We start from the raw sequence: 21142 nt of genomic DNA, 5'->3' as shown, positions 1-21142 counted from the left end.
GAGAGAGTTCAAGGTGAAAGTGTAGATTAACATTTCATATTACACCGACAAGAGATACATAGAGAGACAGAGAGGACATGTGTGACACTGACAGAGAGAGAGACAACAAGGCAGTGACAAGGACAGAGATAGTAGACAGTGACATAGTGTGATGCCGAGAGAGCGGGAGGGGGACAGTGACAGGGAACAGATAAAGACACCGTAGACAGTGACAAACGGTGACACTGACGCAGAGCAAAAGGGACAGGGGGTTACGCACTCACTGAGATACCACTCGATATGTTGGCTTGATCCGGGTACTCCTCATTACCTTCAAATTAATGAGCTCGTTACACACGGCCAATAATCTAAGGGATCGATCCAACAGTTGTTGAGACTTAGTCTCTTCTCTCTGGCAGTGAAAGGATTACTGGGGATATTCTGGCTTGGAAGTGAAGGGGTTAATGGGGGTGCACCCTCCCTGTTCGTTTAGCATCTTAATTAAATTATTGTAATGAATTGGAGCAGATGTCAGCTTAATTGAGGAGAGATATACACAGAATTATAGGCCCCCAGGGGAGGGATCCCTCTAATAGGAACATCCCCTCTTATAAGAACATCTTCTCAAAGCCCTAAAGTGCACCTAACCCCTGTTATAAGAACACCTCTCTTAAAAGAACATCTCACAGCCCCCCAGTGTGCACCTTATAAAAACAACCCCTTTATAAGGACATCTCTTTACAGCCCCAAGGTACACCTAACCCCTCTTATGAGAACATCTCACAGCCCCAATATACACCCGAACCCTCTTATAAGAACGTCTTGTAGTCTTCCCAATTGGAGACCCCACTATTTAAAGGACAGAACACCCCTTGTATAAGGATAGCTGGCTCCACCAACCACAGTTCTGCTGACAGCGTGTATATAAATGCATTTACTCATGCAGAACCAGTGAGGCATGTTCCTATCAGATGAAAGATTTATCTGTTCAATAAATATCTGTCAGGGAATTAAATTCTCTGTTCTAGTCACGGCTATAAATCACTGTATCATCTATCTGTCTGTCTACCTATCATCTATGTCTGTCTGTCTGTCTGTCTGTCTGTCTGTCTGTCTGTCTGTCTATCTATCTATCTATCTATCTATCTATCTATTTCACCATCTCTCCCTCCTTTGGTTGCTCTCTCCAGAAGTGCCAAGCTGCAGTGTGACCGTGGCAGTGTGACTATACGGCAGTGTCCCCCCTGGGAGGTATATGTCACTATGGATGGATATTCCTGGGTGGCTGTAATTTATACGCCACCCTCCTCGTATCCGCCCCCTCCCGCATTTTTTAATCTCTGGAAAGTAGAAACACTTTGTCACTGGAGTGAGAGAGGCTGTAACTCCTGCTGGCCATCCATCACTCTGCTATTCTTGTGCTGACCCCTACCCCCTGCGGCTGCCGCACACACAGCACTGTCACTGCACCTCCATCCTGCCCTGCAGCCTCTCTGCTATTCCAGTGAGTGAGACTATTCATGTAATTATAGGAGTGATACTCTGCAACTTGGTATACTCTGCAACTCTGTATTATAGATAGTTATAGGAGTGATACTCTGCAACTCTGTATTATAGATACAGTTATAGGAGTGATACTCTGCAACTCTGTATTATAGATACAGTTATAGGAGTGATACTCTGCAACTCTGTATTATAGATACAGTTATAGGAGTGATACTCTGCAACTCTGTATTATAAATACAGTTATAGGAGTGATATTCTGCAACTCTGTATTATAGATACAGTTATAGGAGTGATACTCTGCAACTCTGTATTATAAATACAGTTATAGGAGTGATACTCTGCAACTCTGTATTATAGATAGTTATAGGAGTGAAACTGTGCAGCTTCGTGGTAGAGATTCAGTTATAGGAGTGATACTCTGCAACTCTGTATTATAGATAGTTATAGGAGTGATACGCTGCAACTCTATATTATATATACAGTTATAGGAGTGATATTCTGCAACTCTGTATTATAGATACAGTTATAGGAGTGAAACTCTGCAGCTTCGTGGTGGAGATAGTTATAAGAGTGATACTCTGCAACTCTGTATTATAGATAGTTATAAGAGTGATACTCTGCAACTATGTATTATAGATAGTTATAGGAGTAATACTCTGTGGGGGTGATTCACTAATCAGTGAGCTTTTGCGCCCGCTTGGGAAATTTGTAATCCCACGATAAAAAAAGAAGCCAGACGCGGTATTCACAAAGAAGTGAAGCGTATTTGGGTAGGTGCGGGCAAAAATATGCCAGACCGCGCGGGCTGTTTTTCCCCTGATATCGTGCTTAAAAATCTAAAGCGCAATAGCTGATAGAAAAAAAAGCAGCCTGTAAGAGCTGCATGGAAACGCTGCGTCTCCATGCACGGCTCTTACAGGTAATCGTACAGTATATATATATACATTTTAATACTAGTGTACATATGCAGGGGGTCTCCTGAGCTGAACCGCATTGGTTTCAGCCTCGGGGACCCCCTACTTCATGAGATACAGGCCCCGTTATGGGGTGCTGGTATACCCTGTGCTTTTAAATCTCCCGCGTCACGTGACCGGGGGATTTAAATCCTGCAGGGGGATACCGGCACCTCATAATGGGGCCTATATCTCATGAAGTAGGGGGTCCCGAGCCTGAAACCAATGCAATTCAGCTCAGGAGACCCCCTGCTCATGTACACTATGATCATAACACACATATCAATAAAAAATCATTCATTACCGAATCGGCTATCCACTACGGTAATGAAGCTGCATTAATGTGATTTTTATTAATAGTGTGCGGGAGCAGGGTGTCTTCAGAGATGAATCGCATTGATTTCAGCCTCGGGACCCCCTGCTTACCGAGTTACAGGCCCAGATATGGGGTTCTGGTATCTCCTCCATTATTTAAATGTCCCACGTCATGTGACGTGGACGCTTTAAAAATGGCGGCGATACTAGCATCCGATGCCCCATACTAGGGCCTGTAACTCGGGAAGCAGGGGGTCCCTGAGCCAGAAATCAAAGCAGTTCAGCTCAGGAGACCCCCTGCTCCCGCACACTATTAAAATAAATACATTAAAGCAGCTTCATTACCTAGCCGCTAAGGCAATGAAGGGGTTAAGGCCCAATAACAGCTTTATTGGTGTCAATTGCCCCCAATAAACCTTGCAATATGTGCTACCCACCCACCTCGTGTGCCCCCAACAACCCCTATACCCCCCTAACATACATTCCATTTTTTTTTTAAAGCATGCGAAAATAATTACACCCCCTCCCCCATAACAGATACAGTACAGTAATGGGCAAAATTACTATTATCCAGATATGGATATGGCACTCATCCCTGCCAGGCTGCCACGATGAAGGCCGTCCTCATCCTCATCACCGTCCATGTCCTCCGTTGCCACAAACAATACAGTACAATCAAAAATACAATCTAATGTCCCCTAACCCCTTAATCACCGTAGCGGTTTGTAACTGCTATAGTAATTAAGGGGTTAACCCACTACCCACACGAGGCCAAACCACCCTCCCCAGGCAACTACCCCCACCCTTCACCCATTTATTGGTACAGTGGGTACATCATGCTCATATAATATGGGCCTGATTTACCACTATCGCCCCCTGTAACTATGTATTATATATACAGTTATAGGAGTGATACTCTGCAATTCTGTATTATAGAAAGTTATAGGAGTGATACTCTGCAATTCTGTATTATAGAAAGTTATAGGAGTGATACTCTGCAATTCTGTATTATAGAAATTTATTGGAGTGATACTCTGCAATTCTTTATTATAGAAAGTTATAGGAGTGATACTCTGCAATTCTGTATTATAGAAAGTTATAGGAGTGAGACTCTGCAGCTCTGTGTTAAAGATACAGTTATAGTAGTGATACTCTGCAAGTCTATTATAAATGCAGATATAGGAGTGATACCCTGCAGGTCTGTATTATTGATACAGTTCATTATTTTATTTTTATTTATAAAATGATTACCAGGAAGTAATACATTGAGAGTTACCTCTCGTTTTCAAGTATGTCCCAGGCACAGTGTTCTGTTGACAATACAAGGTTGCGTTATATGAACAGAGGTTATACATTATATTTACAGGCATTTCACAGAGTTAGAAACTCTGAGACCTATTCTAGTAGCTCAGAAGTGTGTCAATCCCTGTCTAAGGAGCAAAAAATCCAAGAAGAACGAAGCGGTGCAACTCCCATGCAGTGAGAACACAGACCAGGACAGTGTCACTCAAGTGTAAGCTTTATTGACACCCGACAGCCCCCAAACCACTCTGACGCGTTTCGCACGGTACACCGTGCTTTGTCAAAGAGAAAGTGTCTAAGGAGCCCATTCTGATCGGATTGGCATGTTTTGCTATTCTCTCAGCCGTTCTCACATGTCCAAGCCGTGTGGAAAAGGCTTTTTTAGATCTGGTTTCACTGTTGCTCTGGCAATCAGATCTGTTTGTCCAAAAAGCCGACGAAAACTGGAATTCTCATAACTCAGTTACAAAAATCGCTTTTAAAAACATACTTTTTTCCCCCACTCCACCTTAAGGATGATGAGATTGATATTGCGAGTTCCACCCAGAGCCTGAAATATGGGTTTTTCTGAGAGCACGTCAGACTGGGGATGGAATTAGCACCACCTCAGGTCATTCCGCTTCTAAAGCAACTACAATCAGGGCGTTTCGGCTGTTAAATCATGGGGTTTGCCACTTTTTACAGACGCGATTTGCAATAGAGAAGAGGGATTTTTCTCGGATTTCATTCGCGACTTCTGAACCAGACGAACCGCGTGGATCAGCAGCGTAACAAATGTGGGGCGAGTGGGGCACTTGCCAAGGGCAGAACAAAACAGAGGCGCAAAACCAGCAAGCAAAAATAGTAAAATTAAGTTTCAAAAAATTGTAAATAGCGCAGTGCATGTTTAGTAATTTGTTCTATATTAAATGTTACTATGATATCATTATATCAGGTCTTAGAGGGGTCGTATGAGTTGAGCTGTAAGTGTTTCTAAGTCATCATTACGTTACGTCAGGCTATAGCTTGTTACCACGATGCCCAAGTATCCGCAGACGTGATTACATTTTTTGGAACTATCCAAAGATTTGTTGCATTTTTTTCCAAGTTCCACTGCCAGCTGGGAGATTTTTTACAAATAGTGTAGATATTACTTTAAAATGACATTGTGATACTCGGCGGTCATTCAAATATATGGCTATAAAAACGACACATGATCAGCAGACAAAAATAAAACGTGTCTACGAAAAATTTCCAAACTCCTCTTAGATCCTGAAACTACTTCTGCCGCTCAGTGTTTTGTAAAACATATAGATTATACATTTATTTGTAATCTATGCGTTTGGAATAAGATTCTCTGCAGCAGGTACAATTGATTAATTTAGCTCTTCAACAGAAAAGTTTGACCATTTGTCAAGCTGTTAAATTAATAGCAGGCTTGTAAAATATGGCTTAATGGTGCAAATAGAAATTGCACCATTAAGGACATATTAGAAAGAGATGCTCCTGAACTAGCCAGCAAAGTAGACATTTTATCTGAATTGCCAAGTAAAAGAAGAAGCAAAGCTAAAAGGTTCGATACAGACGAATCAAATGACGAAAACTGTAATAGAGCCCCAAATCAAGCTTCCATAATGGAGATAAACAGGCTACTGTATTTGATACCCTGATCACCCATTTAGATTGGAGATACAATGCATTGAATGAAATTGCAAAAAAGTGTTTCATTTTTAACTGGATTGGCTATTCCAGAAATGGAAGTGTCTGAATTTGAAAAAAAAACATGCTATTGATTTAGCAATTAAATATGAAAGTGATCTCAATAGTAATTAATTCTGTAGTGAAATTGAAAGTTTTACAAATATATATATCCATCAATTAAAGAAAACATATTAACAGCCTCACCTCAACATCTTGCAAGTACTGTATTATATGATTACTCACTTACATGGGCTAATTCAGTAAACTTCGACAAGTGACTTATAGCACTATAAATGCCCTTATAGTGTGATACTGCCTGTGTTACATAGTAGATGAGGTTGAAAAAAGACATGCGTACATCAAGTTCAACCTATGCTACATTTAGACGACAGATACTTTATCCTATATCCATACTTATTGTATATTGATCCAGAAGAAGGCAAACAAAAACCCCAGTGACATATCATCCAATGATATCTCATTAAGGGGAAAAATAAATTCCTTCCTGACTCCAAGAATTGGCAATCAAATAACTCCCTGGATCAACATCCTTCCCATGTATACTTATTTGGTATATCCCTGTATACCTTTCCTTTCTAAAAAATGTTCAACCTTTTCTTTTAACAAATCTATTGTATCTGCCATCACAGTCTCTATGGGTAACAAATTCCACATTTTAACTGCCCTTACTGTAAATAACCCTTTCTTTTGATGTTGGTGAAATCTCCTTTCCTCCAACCTTAAGGGATGGCCCCGAGTCCTTTGTACTGCCCGTGGGATGAATCATTCTTTTGAAAACTCTTTGTACTGTCCCTGAATATATTTGTATATACTGTAGTGCCGACGGTTATTCTAAGGCCGAGTCCATAGAAGGACAGGCCGCGCTGAGCCGTGCGGACGCTCCGCGCTGAGCCCCTGCATCCTCAATGAGGATGCCTTGAGAGGGAGCTCAAGCGAGCGTCCGCAAGCGTGCTGAGGCGCTGGATTTTTCAGCCGTCAGCCAAGCTGTTTTTCAGAGCGCTGTCGGCTGAAAACATCCAATCAGCGCGGAGCAGTGTCAACATTGACGTCGGTGCGTTGCGGGCGATTGGCCCAGCGACGTCAATATCCCGCCTCCCTCAGCTCCCCCCGCCTCCGATCACGCCCGCTGGCTCGCCTGCATGGGCATGAAATCGCGCAGATTTCAGCAGGCGAGCCTCAGCGTCAGCGCGGTCCAGCCCTGCTTCCCCTTCTATGGCCCCAGCCTAAAACAAACCAGTGGCAATTACCAAAAATACCCAGGTACATGCTGGGTACATGCTGCAACATTTCAGTGACATTTCTACAGAGACTAATGGCCCATCAGATTAACAGCGGGGGTCCCTGACAGTCCCATTCAAACTGAATGGGACTGCCAGGGACACCTGCTGTGTTAATCCGATGGGCCTTTAGCCTCTGCAGAAATGTCACTGAAATGTACCCAGCATGTACCCAGCATGTACCTGGGTATTTTAAGGCAAGTTTTAGAATACTCGTTGGCTCGTCTGTAGTTATCATATCCCCTCTTAGATGCCTCTTTTCTAATGTAAATAAATCTAATTTAGCTAGCCTCTCCTGACAAGTTAGATTGTCCTTCCCCTTTATTAATTTGGTGGCTCTTCTCTGCACGCTCTCTATTTTCATAATGTCTTTTCTAAGGAGTGGTGCCAAAAATTGTACTCCATATTCAAGGTGTGGTCTTTACTAATGCTTTGTAAAGGGGCATAATTATGTTTACTTCCCTTCCATCCATTTCCCGTTTAATGCAAGATAAGATCTTGTTTGCCTTTGCAGCTACTGCATGACTTTGGGCACTATTGCTAAGCCTGCTGTCTACAAGCACTCCTAAATCCTTCTCCATCAAGGATTTCCCTAATTTATCAATGTGTTGCTCTTCACAAAGCTGCGATAACAGGGCAATATCGCACTAAAATGGGTATGTTTAGTACTATAACACTCTGGCTAAAACAAGCCGTGCAGTAAGCCAAAAAATGCCCGAAATCAATTTTTTTTTGCCAGAAACTGCTATTCACTAAACTGTGATATGCATATAGTACTATAAAAACTTGCAATCTTTTCTCGCCAAGTAAGGTCTGGCGCTAGAAGAACTGCAAGATGCATAAAAGGAGTTTCTTTTATTTTTACTGCTTACGATTGATACCGGAGTCCAGCGGGGACCTCCGGAGATCTTGGGGTTCCCGCAGGCCCCTGCATATCCGGGGGGGGCCCATGAGTCCCCAGGGGTTCCTACGGGTCTCCGGTATCAATCATATGCATTAAAAATAAAATTGCAGCCAGTTTCATTACCTTACTCGGCTAACCGCTAAGGTAATGAAAGGGTTAAATAGCAGGCACTGATTTGTTGTTGGTACAGGAGGTGGATGAAGCTTCTAGTTGCCCCACGGTGGCTGTTAAGGCTATGTGGGAGGGTGGCAGTAGAAGTTAACCACTTCATTACCTTAGCAGTTATAACTGCCAAGGTAATCAAGGGGTTAATCCCTCGCACTACCCTTCCACAAGGCATAAACACCATCCTGGGGCAACTACCCCCTTCACCCACCCCCTGTACCACAAACACCACACCGGAATGTGTAAAAGATCTATTAACCAAAGAAGGCCAATAGTGCTTTTCCCCATTAAAAAAAAACATTACAGTGCAATACATTAAAATCAATACAACCCCTGCCCCTCCCTCCCTCCTCCCCAACACCAACACATACAGTACAGTAAGGGGCAACATTCCTATTATCCAGATATGGATAATAGTGCATTTGCCCATTAAAAATACAACATTGAAGGATTCTCCCATACAGGAAGATGCAGCTGTGTACTGCGTTCGTGGACATGCCAAAAACAAGCTGATGCTACCGGGTCACTGAAAAAATTACTTTGTTGAAGTCACTACCCCATACAAAAACTGCAGGAACCTCGAGGAGAACCTCTGACGCGTTTCGTGCTGGAAGGCATTTGGTGAAAGAGTAGTGTTCTCCTCGAGTGTACCGGCACTTGTAGCGATTGGCCGCCTGGTGCTCCACCCCCAAACGTCACTCAACAAGTCCCCCGTGGTGAAGAGAGATCACGGACGACCTATGATGACGCAGCGGGGGCGGTAACCCTGGCTACCAGTACACAAACAAGTGCCGGAAGACACATGATACATTCTTTCAAATAAAAACAAAAAAGACCAAAGAAAATGAATAAAAGAGACATGAATCATACAATCAACTAATACAAAGAAACATAACAATAAAACATAAAGATAAATAAATAACTATAAATCCAATAGCCAGTTGTTGTATCAGAAGAAAGATAAACATAAAAATCATATGTATAAAAATGTATATATCAAACATATTGTGATATCATCACTGTCCTCTAGGTTCTGAATAGGGCAGCTATAGGAATTTTGAAGCACACAGAGTTAATCCTCTCTGGAATAGCTGTTCACCTGCTGGCTAATTAATCAAGATGGACTCCCTCAGTAAATAAGGAAGTGTTTAAGGCAAACACAGAGTGATGCCATGCAGAGAGAGATATAGAAAAATATTGGGGAATGACCCCCTTGTATCCCTGGGGCTACTAAAACCAAGGCTGTTTTTCAGTCCATAGAACATGAGGAGGAAGACATCACTTCTTAAGACATAAACAATAAATTTCATCCATTTGTAGACTACTACAGGGTGGGGGGTATAACTCGGTAGAAGTACAGCTGGGCACCTCGTAGGAAATGCCCAAAATACTCTTTGAAAAAGTCTGATCCCAGACGAAACGCGTCAGAGTGTTCACTTGCTGTTGTTCATGTTGCATAACTAATAAAGTTTTTTATTTTTTCACTTGCGTGAGGCTGATTGGAGGAGCTGTGACCGCCGCGTCATTTCCTTTTTCCCTTCCTTACCATGCAGAGAGAGAGACTGTTTTCCCCAGAGAAAGGGGGAGATAGGAGTGCTTCCCAGCTGCGAAAGCTGGTTACAGAGGAACCTACAAGGAGTGTTTCTCTGGGCTCATGTGGGACCGAGTTCCCCTAAGAAGGAAAGGACGACAAAGCCTGTGCTGAAGCAGTGACGTCTGCTCTGGAGGACTTACAACCAGATAAGCAAAAACCCTTTGTTATTGCCGTGTGCAAAGACTGTGTAGATTGTTGCATATGCCAGGGCATGTTTTAGCTAGGAACCAGTATAGTTGGCCAGTGGTCTTTAGAGAGGGCAGAAGAAAAGTCAGTTTCCCTAACGGGAATAGGATTTGATTTTATTATTTGGTTTTCTTAAAGGGACGGTGGGCCTGTTGTATGATTTAATCCCTGTAAATAAACCCCTACATAGAAAATGCAGTGTTTCTGGCCTTAAATTGGGACGAAAGAGACTGCAACGTGGTGTGGGCATCACAATATGTATATATCATAAAACACAAATTGAGGTCCCTGGTTAACATAATTTGAATACATTTTTAAAGGTCCTTCATACATCTACCGGTATATCTTGATTTGAGATTTCAATTTATATAGCAAAGATCAATTGTAAAAATAGAGCTAAGAGATGTATATAGGCATAATAGAGTCTGGACCATGTCCAAGTATGTATATTTGGAGAAAAGATAATAATAGTTAGATCGTTTAATGAAATATTCCTATAACATAACCAAACCACTGGAAATAGCCTTGGGTAAGAAATATAATTCGCACACTTAAACTCTCAGTAGGATGTTTGAGAATTACCTGAATTGAAATACAAATTGTTAAATGGGAGTCAAGCCATGTGCCCAGATATTTAAAACTAGTGACAGAGGCTAGAATAGTGTTAGAGTTGGTTTTTATCTGTAGTTCCATAATTGGTAGCTTTTGCCTTAGTCTCAAATACCATAGTTACAGTTTTGTCTGTGTTTAAAAACATTTTTTTGGTGGTAAATCCAGTATTGAAGTCTGGAACAATCAGATTGAAGTACATGTCCAAGGTCAGACAGGCTAGGGCTGTGTGTACTGTATATAAGGTTGCGTCATCCGCATACATGTGTTTTAAAGCTCCCTTACAAGCTCATGTATGAAGACTGAAAAGAGTAGGGGCCCAAGAACAGAGCCTTGCGGGACCGCACAGGTGACATCCAAGGGGTTAGCGCTAGAGCCCGAGATAGACAGATATAATAGTAGTGATACTCTGCAAGTTTGTATTATAAATAGTTATAGGAGTGCAACTCTGCAGATGACCGATAATGAGACCTTTTAGAAGTGATCTGATGCTTTCTGTGGGTTTATGGCCGCGATGGTAGATGATAAAAGAGCAATAAATAAGAGTCAGAAATCCTCACAGTTACCGGGGAATTTATCCCTTAACCCATCAATACATTTCACAGAATACTCAGCCATTCAGATATTCCTATTAGTTCACTGGAAAAACATTAACTGCAACCCTGTAAAGTGCTCCAGATCGGTGTGACAAGTAACCCTTCAATCTCTCCCCAGTCTGCAGGATCAGAAACTCCTTAACTTTGTATATATTCTGCAGGGTCTTTGATATTGTTTAATAAGGGGGGTGTTCATATGAGGGCTTCACCCCATCTAGTCTGCAGGGCCTGTCCATACAAAGGGGGTGTTCTTATAATAGGGGATAGTAGTCAGGACTGAGAAATGATATTCTTATAAAGGGGGTGTTCTTATAACAGATAGTAGTCAGGGATATGAGATATTCCTATAAAGGGTGTTATTCTTATAGCAGGGCAGTAACCGGGGCTCTGAAGAATCCCTCTGCTCTCCACATTCTGACATTATCTACAGAGCTATAAAACTGATTCTGTTTCCAAGGGCCCCAGAAATCTACGTGTCCCATCCCACAGCTGCCCCGCTGAGCATCCCTTATATAAGGTAGAGCGATGACAGGACAGACAGACTCACAGCGAACAGACTCACCCCAGACCTTCCAGAGCACCGGATAGGTGAGTAACCTATTATAATACAGAATCTGACACCCCTCTCCCCTATAACTTTTCCAGTTGCTCCATATAACATCTTGTAACTCCTCCTATTGCCCTATATTATTGCTCTCTATAACTTCTCTATAACTTCTCCTATTGCCCCACATAACAGCTCCCTATAACTCCTCTATAGCTCTATTTAACCACTCCATATAACTATGCCTTCATATAACATATCCCAATAACTCCTCCTAAACGTCCTATTCCTCTATATGACACAGACCCCATTCAGTTCCAGCTGTAGGTACAGGATGGCCTCCCGTGCAGCTGTCTCCACTCTACTGGTGATTTATGGACTCTGCATGTTGGCTGAGAAGACTCGGGGACTCCAACCTTTTTTCTCCCACAGCCAAGCACGTGAGATGCAGGTATAACAGTGACCCTATAAGTGTGTGTGTGTGTGTGTGTGTGTGTGTGTGTGTGTGTGTATGTATGTAGGTAGGTATGTATGTATATATATATATATATATATATATATATATATATATATATATATATATATATATATATATATATATATCATAGTTACCAGTCCGTGAACTAATAAAGGAGACAGCATACAGCAAGGGATAGTCCAAAAAAAGATGTATTCAAAACATACTGTTACACAAATGCCAACGTTTCGGTCCCACAGGGAGACCTTCCTCATATATATATATATATATATATATATATATATATATATATATATATATATATGTATATATATATATATATATATATATATATATATAACCATACTGTGTCCCGTCTTGTGGATGACAGGGGCGGTGTGAGTGTGTGTTGTATACACCTTACCAGGGATTACAGTTATATAGGGCAGCGGTGCACAAACTGGGGGATTAACTGCGGGGGGCGCGGGGTTTACAGAGGCCCCGCGCGCTTCCCGAAGGCGCTTAAATTAAGTGCCGGGGAAGGCCTCTCTAACCTTACTTATCGTGGTTCAGCCGGCATCTGGAGACGTATCGCCATGGCAACGCAGCGTCAAATGATGCCGCCGGGTCATGTGACGTTGCGTTGCTATGGCAATGTAACGTCATGATGCCCAGACGCTGGGAACCACGGTTAGGAGGAGGGAGGGAGGGGGGCGCGCGCGGAGAGCAGGACAGCCGGCATGGGGGCACAGGGGAAACAGATTACGCTCCCCTTATATGGGGCAAAAGGAGGAGTTATAAGGACTGGTTATATGGGGCACTGGGAGAAGTTATATGGAGCGGTTTTATAGAGCACTGGGAGATGTTATAGGAAGCGGTTATATAAAGCAATAAGAGTTGTAGGGAGCGGTTATATAGGGTAATAGGAGGAGTTATAGAGCAGTGGTGCGCAAACTGGGGGGGCGGGAGAATTTCTAGGGGGGGGGCGTGAGCGGTAACAGAGGCCATGCTCTCTTCCCCACGGCATTTAAATTAAGGCCTCTGTAACTGACTTACCTGCTGCCAGCCGGGTCTTCTGCCGGGTCATTTGACACCGCGGGGTTATGTGACGTCACACGTCGCCATGGCAACCTCGTCAAATGACGCGATGGGGTCACGTGATGTAACGTCAAATGACCTGCTACGTCATTTGACGCCGAGCCATTGGGAGAGGGGGGCGCAAATGCTGCGGCTCCCGGGAAGGGGGCCGCAGCTCAAGAAGTTTGTGCGCCCCTGTTATAGGGGCAATAAACGGTTTTGGTGAAGCAATAGGAGAAGTTATAGGGAGGTGTTATATGAAGCAATAGGAGTTTTAGGGCGTGGTTATATAGAGCAGTAGGAAGAGTTATAGGGAGTGGTTATATGAAGCAATAGGAGAAGCTATAGGGAGTTGTTATATGAAGCAGTAAGAAGAGTTATAGGGAGCGGTTATATGACGCAATAGAAGTTATAGGGAGTGGTTATATGAAGCAATAGGAAGAGTTATAGGAAGCGCTTATATGAAGCAATAGGAGAAGCTATAGGGAGTTGTTATATGAAGCAGTAGGAAGATTTATAGGGAGTGGTTATATGAAGAAATATGAGTTATAGGGAGTAGTTATATAGATCAATAGGAAGAGTTATAGGAAGCGCTTATATGAAGTAATAGGAGAAGCTATAGGGAGTTGTTATATGAAGCAATAGAAGGAGCTATAAGGCAAGGTATATAATGGGACATACAGTACTGTAGATAATAGTACAGACTGAAAAAAAAACTTAAATGCATGCTTGCTAATACACGAAGCCTGACAGATAAAATGGGGGAGCTTGCATTAATAGATACAAAGGAGCAGTATAATATCATAGGCATTACTGAAACATGGTGGGATGAAACTCATGACTGGGCAGTTCATTCAGAGGGTTATTCCCCTTTCAGAAAGGATCGAGCAAATAGAAGAGGAGGTGGAGTATGTTTATATGTTAAACCGGATCTAAAACATATTATAAGGGAAGGTGTTTATGAAGGGAATGATGAAAATGTTGAAACCCTTATGGATAGAAATTAGCAGTGGAGGTAAAAGTACAAAGAAAATCTTTGAAGGGATATGCTCTAAAGCACAAAATATCTGTGAGATTGAGGAAGCTAAAATACTTTTGCAAATGGAGAAGGCATCAAAACGAGGTCATGTTTGCATAATGGGTGATTTTAATTATCCTGACATAGGGGCCTAATTTAGTAGCTTTGATGTTACCATGAAAGTTTGGGCACGACCCTACCTCACAGTCTGACATTGGTGTTATCACGGTATTCAGAAAGAGTTATCGCAAGTCAGAAACCGTGAGGTAGGAAAATGCCAATACCGCTTCGGGATAGCAGTGTCCTTATCTCAGCCTTTTTCTAAGTTCTACCGCTGTGATCTGCCTGCACAGAGAGAGCTGCATCTCCCTGCACAGCTCTAACAGGCGATCTCCCTGAACAGAGAGAGCTGCATCTCCCTGCACAGCTCTTACAGGTGATCTCCCTGCACAGAGAGAGCTGCATCTCCCTGCACAGCTCTTACAGGCGATCTCCCTGCACAGAGAGAGCTGCATCTCCCTGCAAAGAGAGAGCTGCATCTCCCTGCACAGCTCTTACAGGCGATCTCCCTGCACAGAGAGAGCTGCATCTCCCTGCACAGCTCTTACAGGCGATCTCCCTGCACAGAGAGAGCTGCATCTCCCTGCACAGCTCTTATAGGCGATCTCCCTGCACAGAGAGAGCTGCATCTCCCTGCACAGCTCTTACAGGTGATCTCCCTGCACAGAGAGAGCTGCATCTCCCTGCACAGCTCTTACAGGCGATCTCCCTGCACAGAGAGAGCTGCATCTCCCTGCACAGCTCTTACAGGCGATCTCCCTGCACAGAGAGAGCTGCATCTCCCTGCACAGCTCTTACAGGCGATCTCCCTGCACAGAGAGAGCTGCATCTCCCTGCACAGCTCTTACAGGCGATCTCCCTGCACAGAGAGAGCTGCATCTCCCTGCACAGCTCTTATAGGCGATCTCCCTGCACAGAGAGAGCTGCATCTCCCTGCACAGCTCTTACAGGCGATCGCACTGTTTTTATTTTATTTTAATAACACAGTATTGAAGCAGGGGGTCTCCGGAGCAGAGCCGCATTAGTTTCAGCCTTGGGGACCCCTGCTTCCTGAGTTACAGGCCCGGTATGGGGTGCGGGTATCTCCCCGCATTATTTCAATCTCCCGCGTCACGTGACCAGGAGATTTAAACTTTGTGGGGATACCGGCACCCCATGGGGCCTGTAACTCGGGAAGCAGGAAGTCTCCAAGGCTGAAATTAATGCGGGTCAGCTCCGGAGACCCCCTGCTTTAATACTGTGTTATTAAAATATAAACAACTTATTTACCTTAGTGGCTAGCCGCTAAGGGAATGAAGGGGTTAAACTAGACTAACTTGTTTGTTGGGGGTCGAGGGGGTGGATGAAGGTGGTAGTTTCCCCGGGGTGGGTGGTTAGGCCTACCGGAAGGTTGCCGGGAGGAGGTAACTCCTTCATTACCTAAGCGGTTACTACCGCTAAGGTAATGAAGCGGTTAACCCCTCCTGCTAACCACCTGAGAGGCCTAACCACCCACCCCGGGGAAACTACCCCCTTCACCTGCCCCCAATAAACATTAAAATACAATACAAACACCAATACACCCATTGATTGCCAGTGTGGTTACCTATGTCCTCAATGGGAGCAAAGATAACCTCAATGGCAATGAATGGTCACCCTACTACCCACCCACTCTACCCCCAACAACCCTCCCCCCCGCCCCCAACACATACAGTACAGTAATGGGCAAAAATCCCTATTGTCCATATCTGGATAATAGCATATTTGACCATTAAAAATAGAACATTGCCCAGCCAGCATAAAGTAAATTAAAGTTGTTGTGACTGAGTGGCCTTGTCGGTATGGTCAGAAAAGAGCTTACACACCACTTTCTTGCAATGAAAAGTGCTTTATTTCCCTTACCAGGGAAGCAGGTTGTAGTTGCACAGAGAATAAAGCAATGAAGGTAAATGGCATCAGTCTGCAACAAAAACAATAGTCCTTAGTTCCAGGCACACAACAGGGAGTTAAGGCTCTCCCCTCAGCCAGGCTCTCCCCTCAGCCAGGCTCTCCCCTCAGCCAGGCTCTCCCCTCAGCCAGGCTCTCCCCTCAGCCATGTGTAAAATTGGGAGGAGCGCACAAACCGAATGGAGCAGGAAAGAACGCTGTGATGTTCGAAACGCGTTGGATGGGTCTCATGACACAATAAAGTACCCTTTTTATATATGTTGATTCTGGGTCCTTTCCTGCTCCATTCGGTTCGTGCGCTCCTCCCAATTTTTTACTCCGGCATACCAGCATTGGAAGCTGCACAGCCAGCCACACCAAGGAACGTGAGTACTTTTGCTAACTAAGGGGAACCTACCAATGAGATTGATTGTGGGTGGGCTTGTACTACCCACTACCTGTCTTCAGGAGGACTGTACCCATTATTGTTGTTGCATTATCAATACTCTATATTTGTGATTACGGATTTCCTTTGGATGTTGGTTCTGGCATTATATCATCATTGGCCAGGCATTTGAGCGCTTTTGCCATTTCACTATCTCCCCTCAGCCAGGCTCTCCCCTCGGCCAGGCTCTCCCCTCGGCCAGGCTCTCCCCTCGGCCAGGCTCTCCCCTCGGCCAGGCTCTCCCCTCGGCCAGGCTCTCCCCTCGGCCAGGCTCTCCCCTCGGCCAGGCTCTCCCCTCGGCCAGGCTCTCCCCTCGGCCAGGCTCTCCCCTCGGCCAGGCTCTCCCCTCGGCCAGGCTCTCCCCTCGGCCAGGCTCTCCCCTCAGCCAGGCTCTCCCCTCAGCCAGGCTCTCCCCTCAGCCAGGCTCTCTGCAACCTGCTTCCTCACAGGTTGAGAGCAAAATGACAGCCTGGAAGAAATCTGCTGTCTTCCTTTTAAACCTCCCCTTTCCAATCAGCTAGCAAACCTGCCAGCTGGGATGTGGTTCTTTTGGTCTGCTAAAGTGAGAGTTTTTTAACCTCTTGTATACTCCCTCACAGTTGTACTTACCCCTGCCAGGATGAAGGCCTTCGTCCTCATCTCCGTCCTCCTCGTCTTCCGTGGGCAGCAACATTAAAATAAACTAACCAGAGGCCACTAACCCCTTAATTACTCTCTACCGCCCTCACCACACATACAAATGGGCAAAGGCTCTAGTAGCCAAAATTGGCTAAGAGCACGTTTGCCCTTTTGTTTGCAAAACAAAAGAAATACACAATAAAATAACATTGCCATGACAATACAATACACTTGCCAATAAACCCATTGATTGTGATGGTGGTAAACCATACCCACAATATGGGCATGGATTGTCACAATGGCAATGAGTGGGCAAGCTAAAAAAAACAAGCACCAAATAAAATACACGACAATGACATTTAAAAAAAAGCATTTGTCCAAAAATGCATAGCTTGTCACTGTGCTTATCCATACCCTGAAAGGGGCGTAGATAAACACATTGCCAGTCAATGGGCATCCTAAAAAAACAACACACAATTAAATAAAATACAATCAATGTGTTTCTTATCTTTGCCGGGATGAACATTCACCCTTCCTTCGTCAAACTGCAGCACCAAATCTTGACCCGCAATGCAATGGTCTTCAGCAGCCTGATGCGCAGAAGTCCACGATCCTATGTTGATTGCACAGGAGGCTCGGGTGAGTAGTCTTGTTTCCTTTCTTTTCTTCCTTCTCTCCTTTTGTAATCTAATTGGTCCAGTAGATCAGCGGTGCGCAAAGTGGGTGGTGCGGGATTTTTTGGGGTGTGTGCGGGTGGTTGCAGAGGCCCCGCGCTCTTCCCCGAAGGCAATTAAATTAAATGCCGGTGGATCGCGTGAGGCCTCTGCAACTCACTTACCGGGATTCAGAAGAATTGCTGTGTCACGTCGCCATGGCAATGCGGCATCATATGGCACCTCAGTGTCATGCAGAGTGACATCACACGTCCGGCTCCGTGGCAATGGAGTCATGTGACATCACATCATGTGCCCCCGCGGCGTCATTTGATGCCGCCAAACAAGGTAAGGGGGGCGCGAGAGCGAGGGGGAGCAGACAGGGGGGCGCAGCTCCAAACGTTTGCGCTCCCCTGCAGTAGATGTTGATCCGACTGCTTCTTGGGCTAAATTAGACGTGACAGACCTTATATAAGGCCTGTGATGCCACATTTGATTGAGAAATTGTACACCCCCAATCCGATTGGATGATATACCATGTGACAGCTTCCCTTTTGTTTCATGATGTTACATCATCTTAAAGGGAGAGAAACCAGCCAATCAGGAAGGATATCCCTTTAAGATGACGTCACTTCAGAAAAAAAATGGAAGCCATCACATGATAGACCCATCAATTGGATTGGGAGGGAAGATAGCTGATCAGGTAGCATGCCTCCCTCCATTTTTGATGATGTCACATCACTCCAAAAAAGGAAAGGCATCACATGGTACATTATCTCTACTAATCTGATTAATGGGTCTACCATGTGATGGCTTCCATTTTTTTGTCTGAAGTGACATCCTCTTAAAGGGAGGGAGAAATATCCTTCCTGATTGCCTGGCTTCCTCTCCCTTTAAGATGATGTCACATCATGAAAAAAATTGGAAGCCGTCACATGGTACATCATCCAATCGGATTGGGGGGTGTACCATTTGTCACTCAAATGTGACATCACAGGCCTTTTATAAGGTCTGTCAAGTCTCATTTGAGCCCAAGAAGCCATCGGGTCAACATCTACAGGACCACTTGGATTACAAAGGAGAGAAGAAGAAAAGAAGGAAGAAAAGAAAGGAAACAATACTACTCAACCGGCCTCCTTTGCAATCAACAGAAGATCATGGACTTCTGCGCATCAGGCTGTTGAGGATCATTGCGTCGCAGGTCAAGAGTTGGTGCTGCAGTGGGACGAGGAAGGGTGAATGTTCATCCCGGCAAAGGTAAGAAACACACTGATTGTATTTTATTTAATTGGGTATTTTTTTAGGATGCCCATTGACTGGCATTGTGTTTATCTATGCCCCTTCCAGGGTATAGATAAGCACAGTGACAAGCAATGTATTTTTGGCAAATGCTTGTTTTTATTTCAGGGTGGCAAGATGAGAATGTGCGAATTGTGATCTCAGAGCTACTAGAATAGCTCGATTTGCCAAAAAGTGTGAGTTGGAGCATTTTTGGAGCTCTCGTATGGTTTTTCTGTGCAGGAGCGCAACCAATCGGGAAGAAGCACTTCTCGAGCGAGTTTGGTATGTCGGGTGGGAGCTTTCTGAATAGCTATACTTGCAAATATTTGCGATAAGTCGCTTATCTAAACCACTAGACTAGGCCTCATAGACTGGGGTAATGAGATTAGCAATACAACAAAAGGAAAGAGGTTTTTGGGGGTGCTTAAAGACAATGATATGACCCAAATTATTGAAGAACCAATCACAAGAGGGGTAATACTGGATTTGGTAATAGCAAGCAATGTAAAGTAATAACAAATATTGAAGTCCGGGAACATTTGGGTAATAGTGATCATAACATGGTCTCATTTCAAATAAATTATCAAAAAACAGATTACTGGGGTTTAACAAAGATCTTAAACTTTAGAAAGGCAGATTTTAATAAATTGAGGACTAATCTACAATGAATAAATTGGGATGATGTTTTTGCAGGGAAAAATCTGGAAGATAAATGTGCAGTCTTTAAAACCTTGTTAGAAAAGCACACTCATCAGTGTATACCCTTGGGTAATAAGTATAAAATAAGTCAGTCTAAACCAATGCGGCTAAATAAACAGGTAGGGGAGGAAATAGAAAAGAAGAGGCAGGCGTTTAGATTATTGAAGTCATACGGGACGGAGGCATCGTACCAGAATTATAAGGAATGTTAAAACATCTTATTAGAAAGGAAGGGTATACAGGGAGATACCAAATAAGTACTGTAAACATGGGAAGGATGTTGATCCAGGGAGTAATCTGATTGCCAATTCTTGGAGTCAGGATGATTTTTCCCCTTATGAGATATCATTGGATGATATGTCACTAGGTTTTTTTGTTTGCCTTACTCTGGATCACTATACTGTAAGTAGGGATATAGGATAGAGTATCTGTCGTCTAAATTTGGCATAGGTTAAACTTGATGGACATATGACTTTTTTCAACCTTATCTACTATGTAACTATTTGGGGTAATAGGAGGAGTTATAGGGAGTGGTTATATGTTGCAATAGGAGCAGTTACAGTATAGGGAGCAATAGGAGGAGTGACGGAAAGAAGTTATATATGAAGCAATTGGACAAGTTATAGGGGGGAATTATTTGGAGTAATAGAGAGGTATTTTAGATTGGCAGTCTTGCAGATAAGGGGTTAAACTAATATGGCTCCCTGTCTTTACCCTACAGAAAGAATGGGAAAGGAACAAAGCGTTGAAGAAATCTGTGCAGCAGAGATCAGAGGGAGGGGAGCTCCGGGGACTGGGGGGGCTGGAGGAGGACGTAATACGGGTGGGTGCTTTTGGTGTCTCTCCCAACCACCCTTACCCAGGAATCCCTCTCCGTCCTTTCTCTCTCAGCTCCCCCTGTCCCTTCTTTTACTTTAAGGTCCCCCTATCCCTCCTTTCTCTGTCGCCTTCCCCTCTCACTCCTTTTTCTCACCTTCTCTTCTCCCTCCTTTTTCTGTAATTTCCCCCTCACTCCCTACTCTCACCTTCCCCTCTCCCTCCTTTCTTTTTCCCATCCCCCTTCTCCTCCCTTCTCTTTCCCCATCTCATCTTCCTTTTATTTCTCATGTCACCCTCCTATCCCTCTCGTATTCCCCTTACCCTCCTTTCTATTCCTCCTCTCACACCCCATCTTCTACTTCCCACACATCCACCTCTTACTCCTCTCACACACCATCTCTAACACCTCTTTCTTTCTCTCCTTTCTCTGTCACATTCTCTCGTTTCTCCTTTCTCCCCCCTTCATCCTCTCCATCTTA

At 44.0% G+C, this 21142-nt stretch overlaps 1 protein-coding gene across 4 annotated transcripts in view; it reads left to right on the top strand.

The window, feature by feature from the left end:
- MLN (motilin) overlaps nt 1-21142 on the top strand; it is a 40690-nt gene that overhangs the window by 18417 nt on the left and 1131 nt on the right. For 2 of the 4 annotated variants that reach the window (XM_075613095.1, XM_075613098.1), the window contains exons 2-4: nt 11545-11675; nt 11936-12082; nt 20566-20667. In XM_075613095.1, coding sequence (XP_075469210.1) covers nt 11966-12082; nt 20566-20667 — 219 coding nt within the window. In that variant the 5' untranslated portion in view covers nt 11545-11675; nt 11936-11965. Of the gene's footprint in view, nt 1-9655; nt 11676-11935; nt 12083-20565; nt 20668-21142 lie in introns of all 4 variants that reach the window. The other 2 variants (XM_075613097.1, XM_075613096.1) reach the window with 2 other exon arrangements.

Source organism: Ascaphus truei, chromosome 9 (genome assembly GCF_040206685.1).
Source record: "Ascaphus truei isolate aAscTru1 chromosome 9, aAscTru1.hap1, whole genome shotgun sequence".
Classification (NCBI taxonomy): domain Eukaryota; kingdom Metazoa; phylum Chordata; class Amphibia; order Anura; family Ascaphidae; genus Ascaphus; species Ascaphus truei.
The sequence above is the reverse complement of the archived record's forward strand: the minus strand, read 5'-3'. Positions and strand labels throughout refer to the sequence as shown.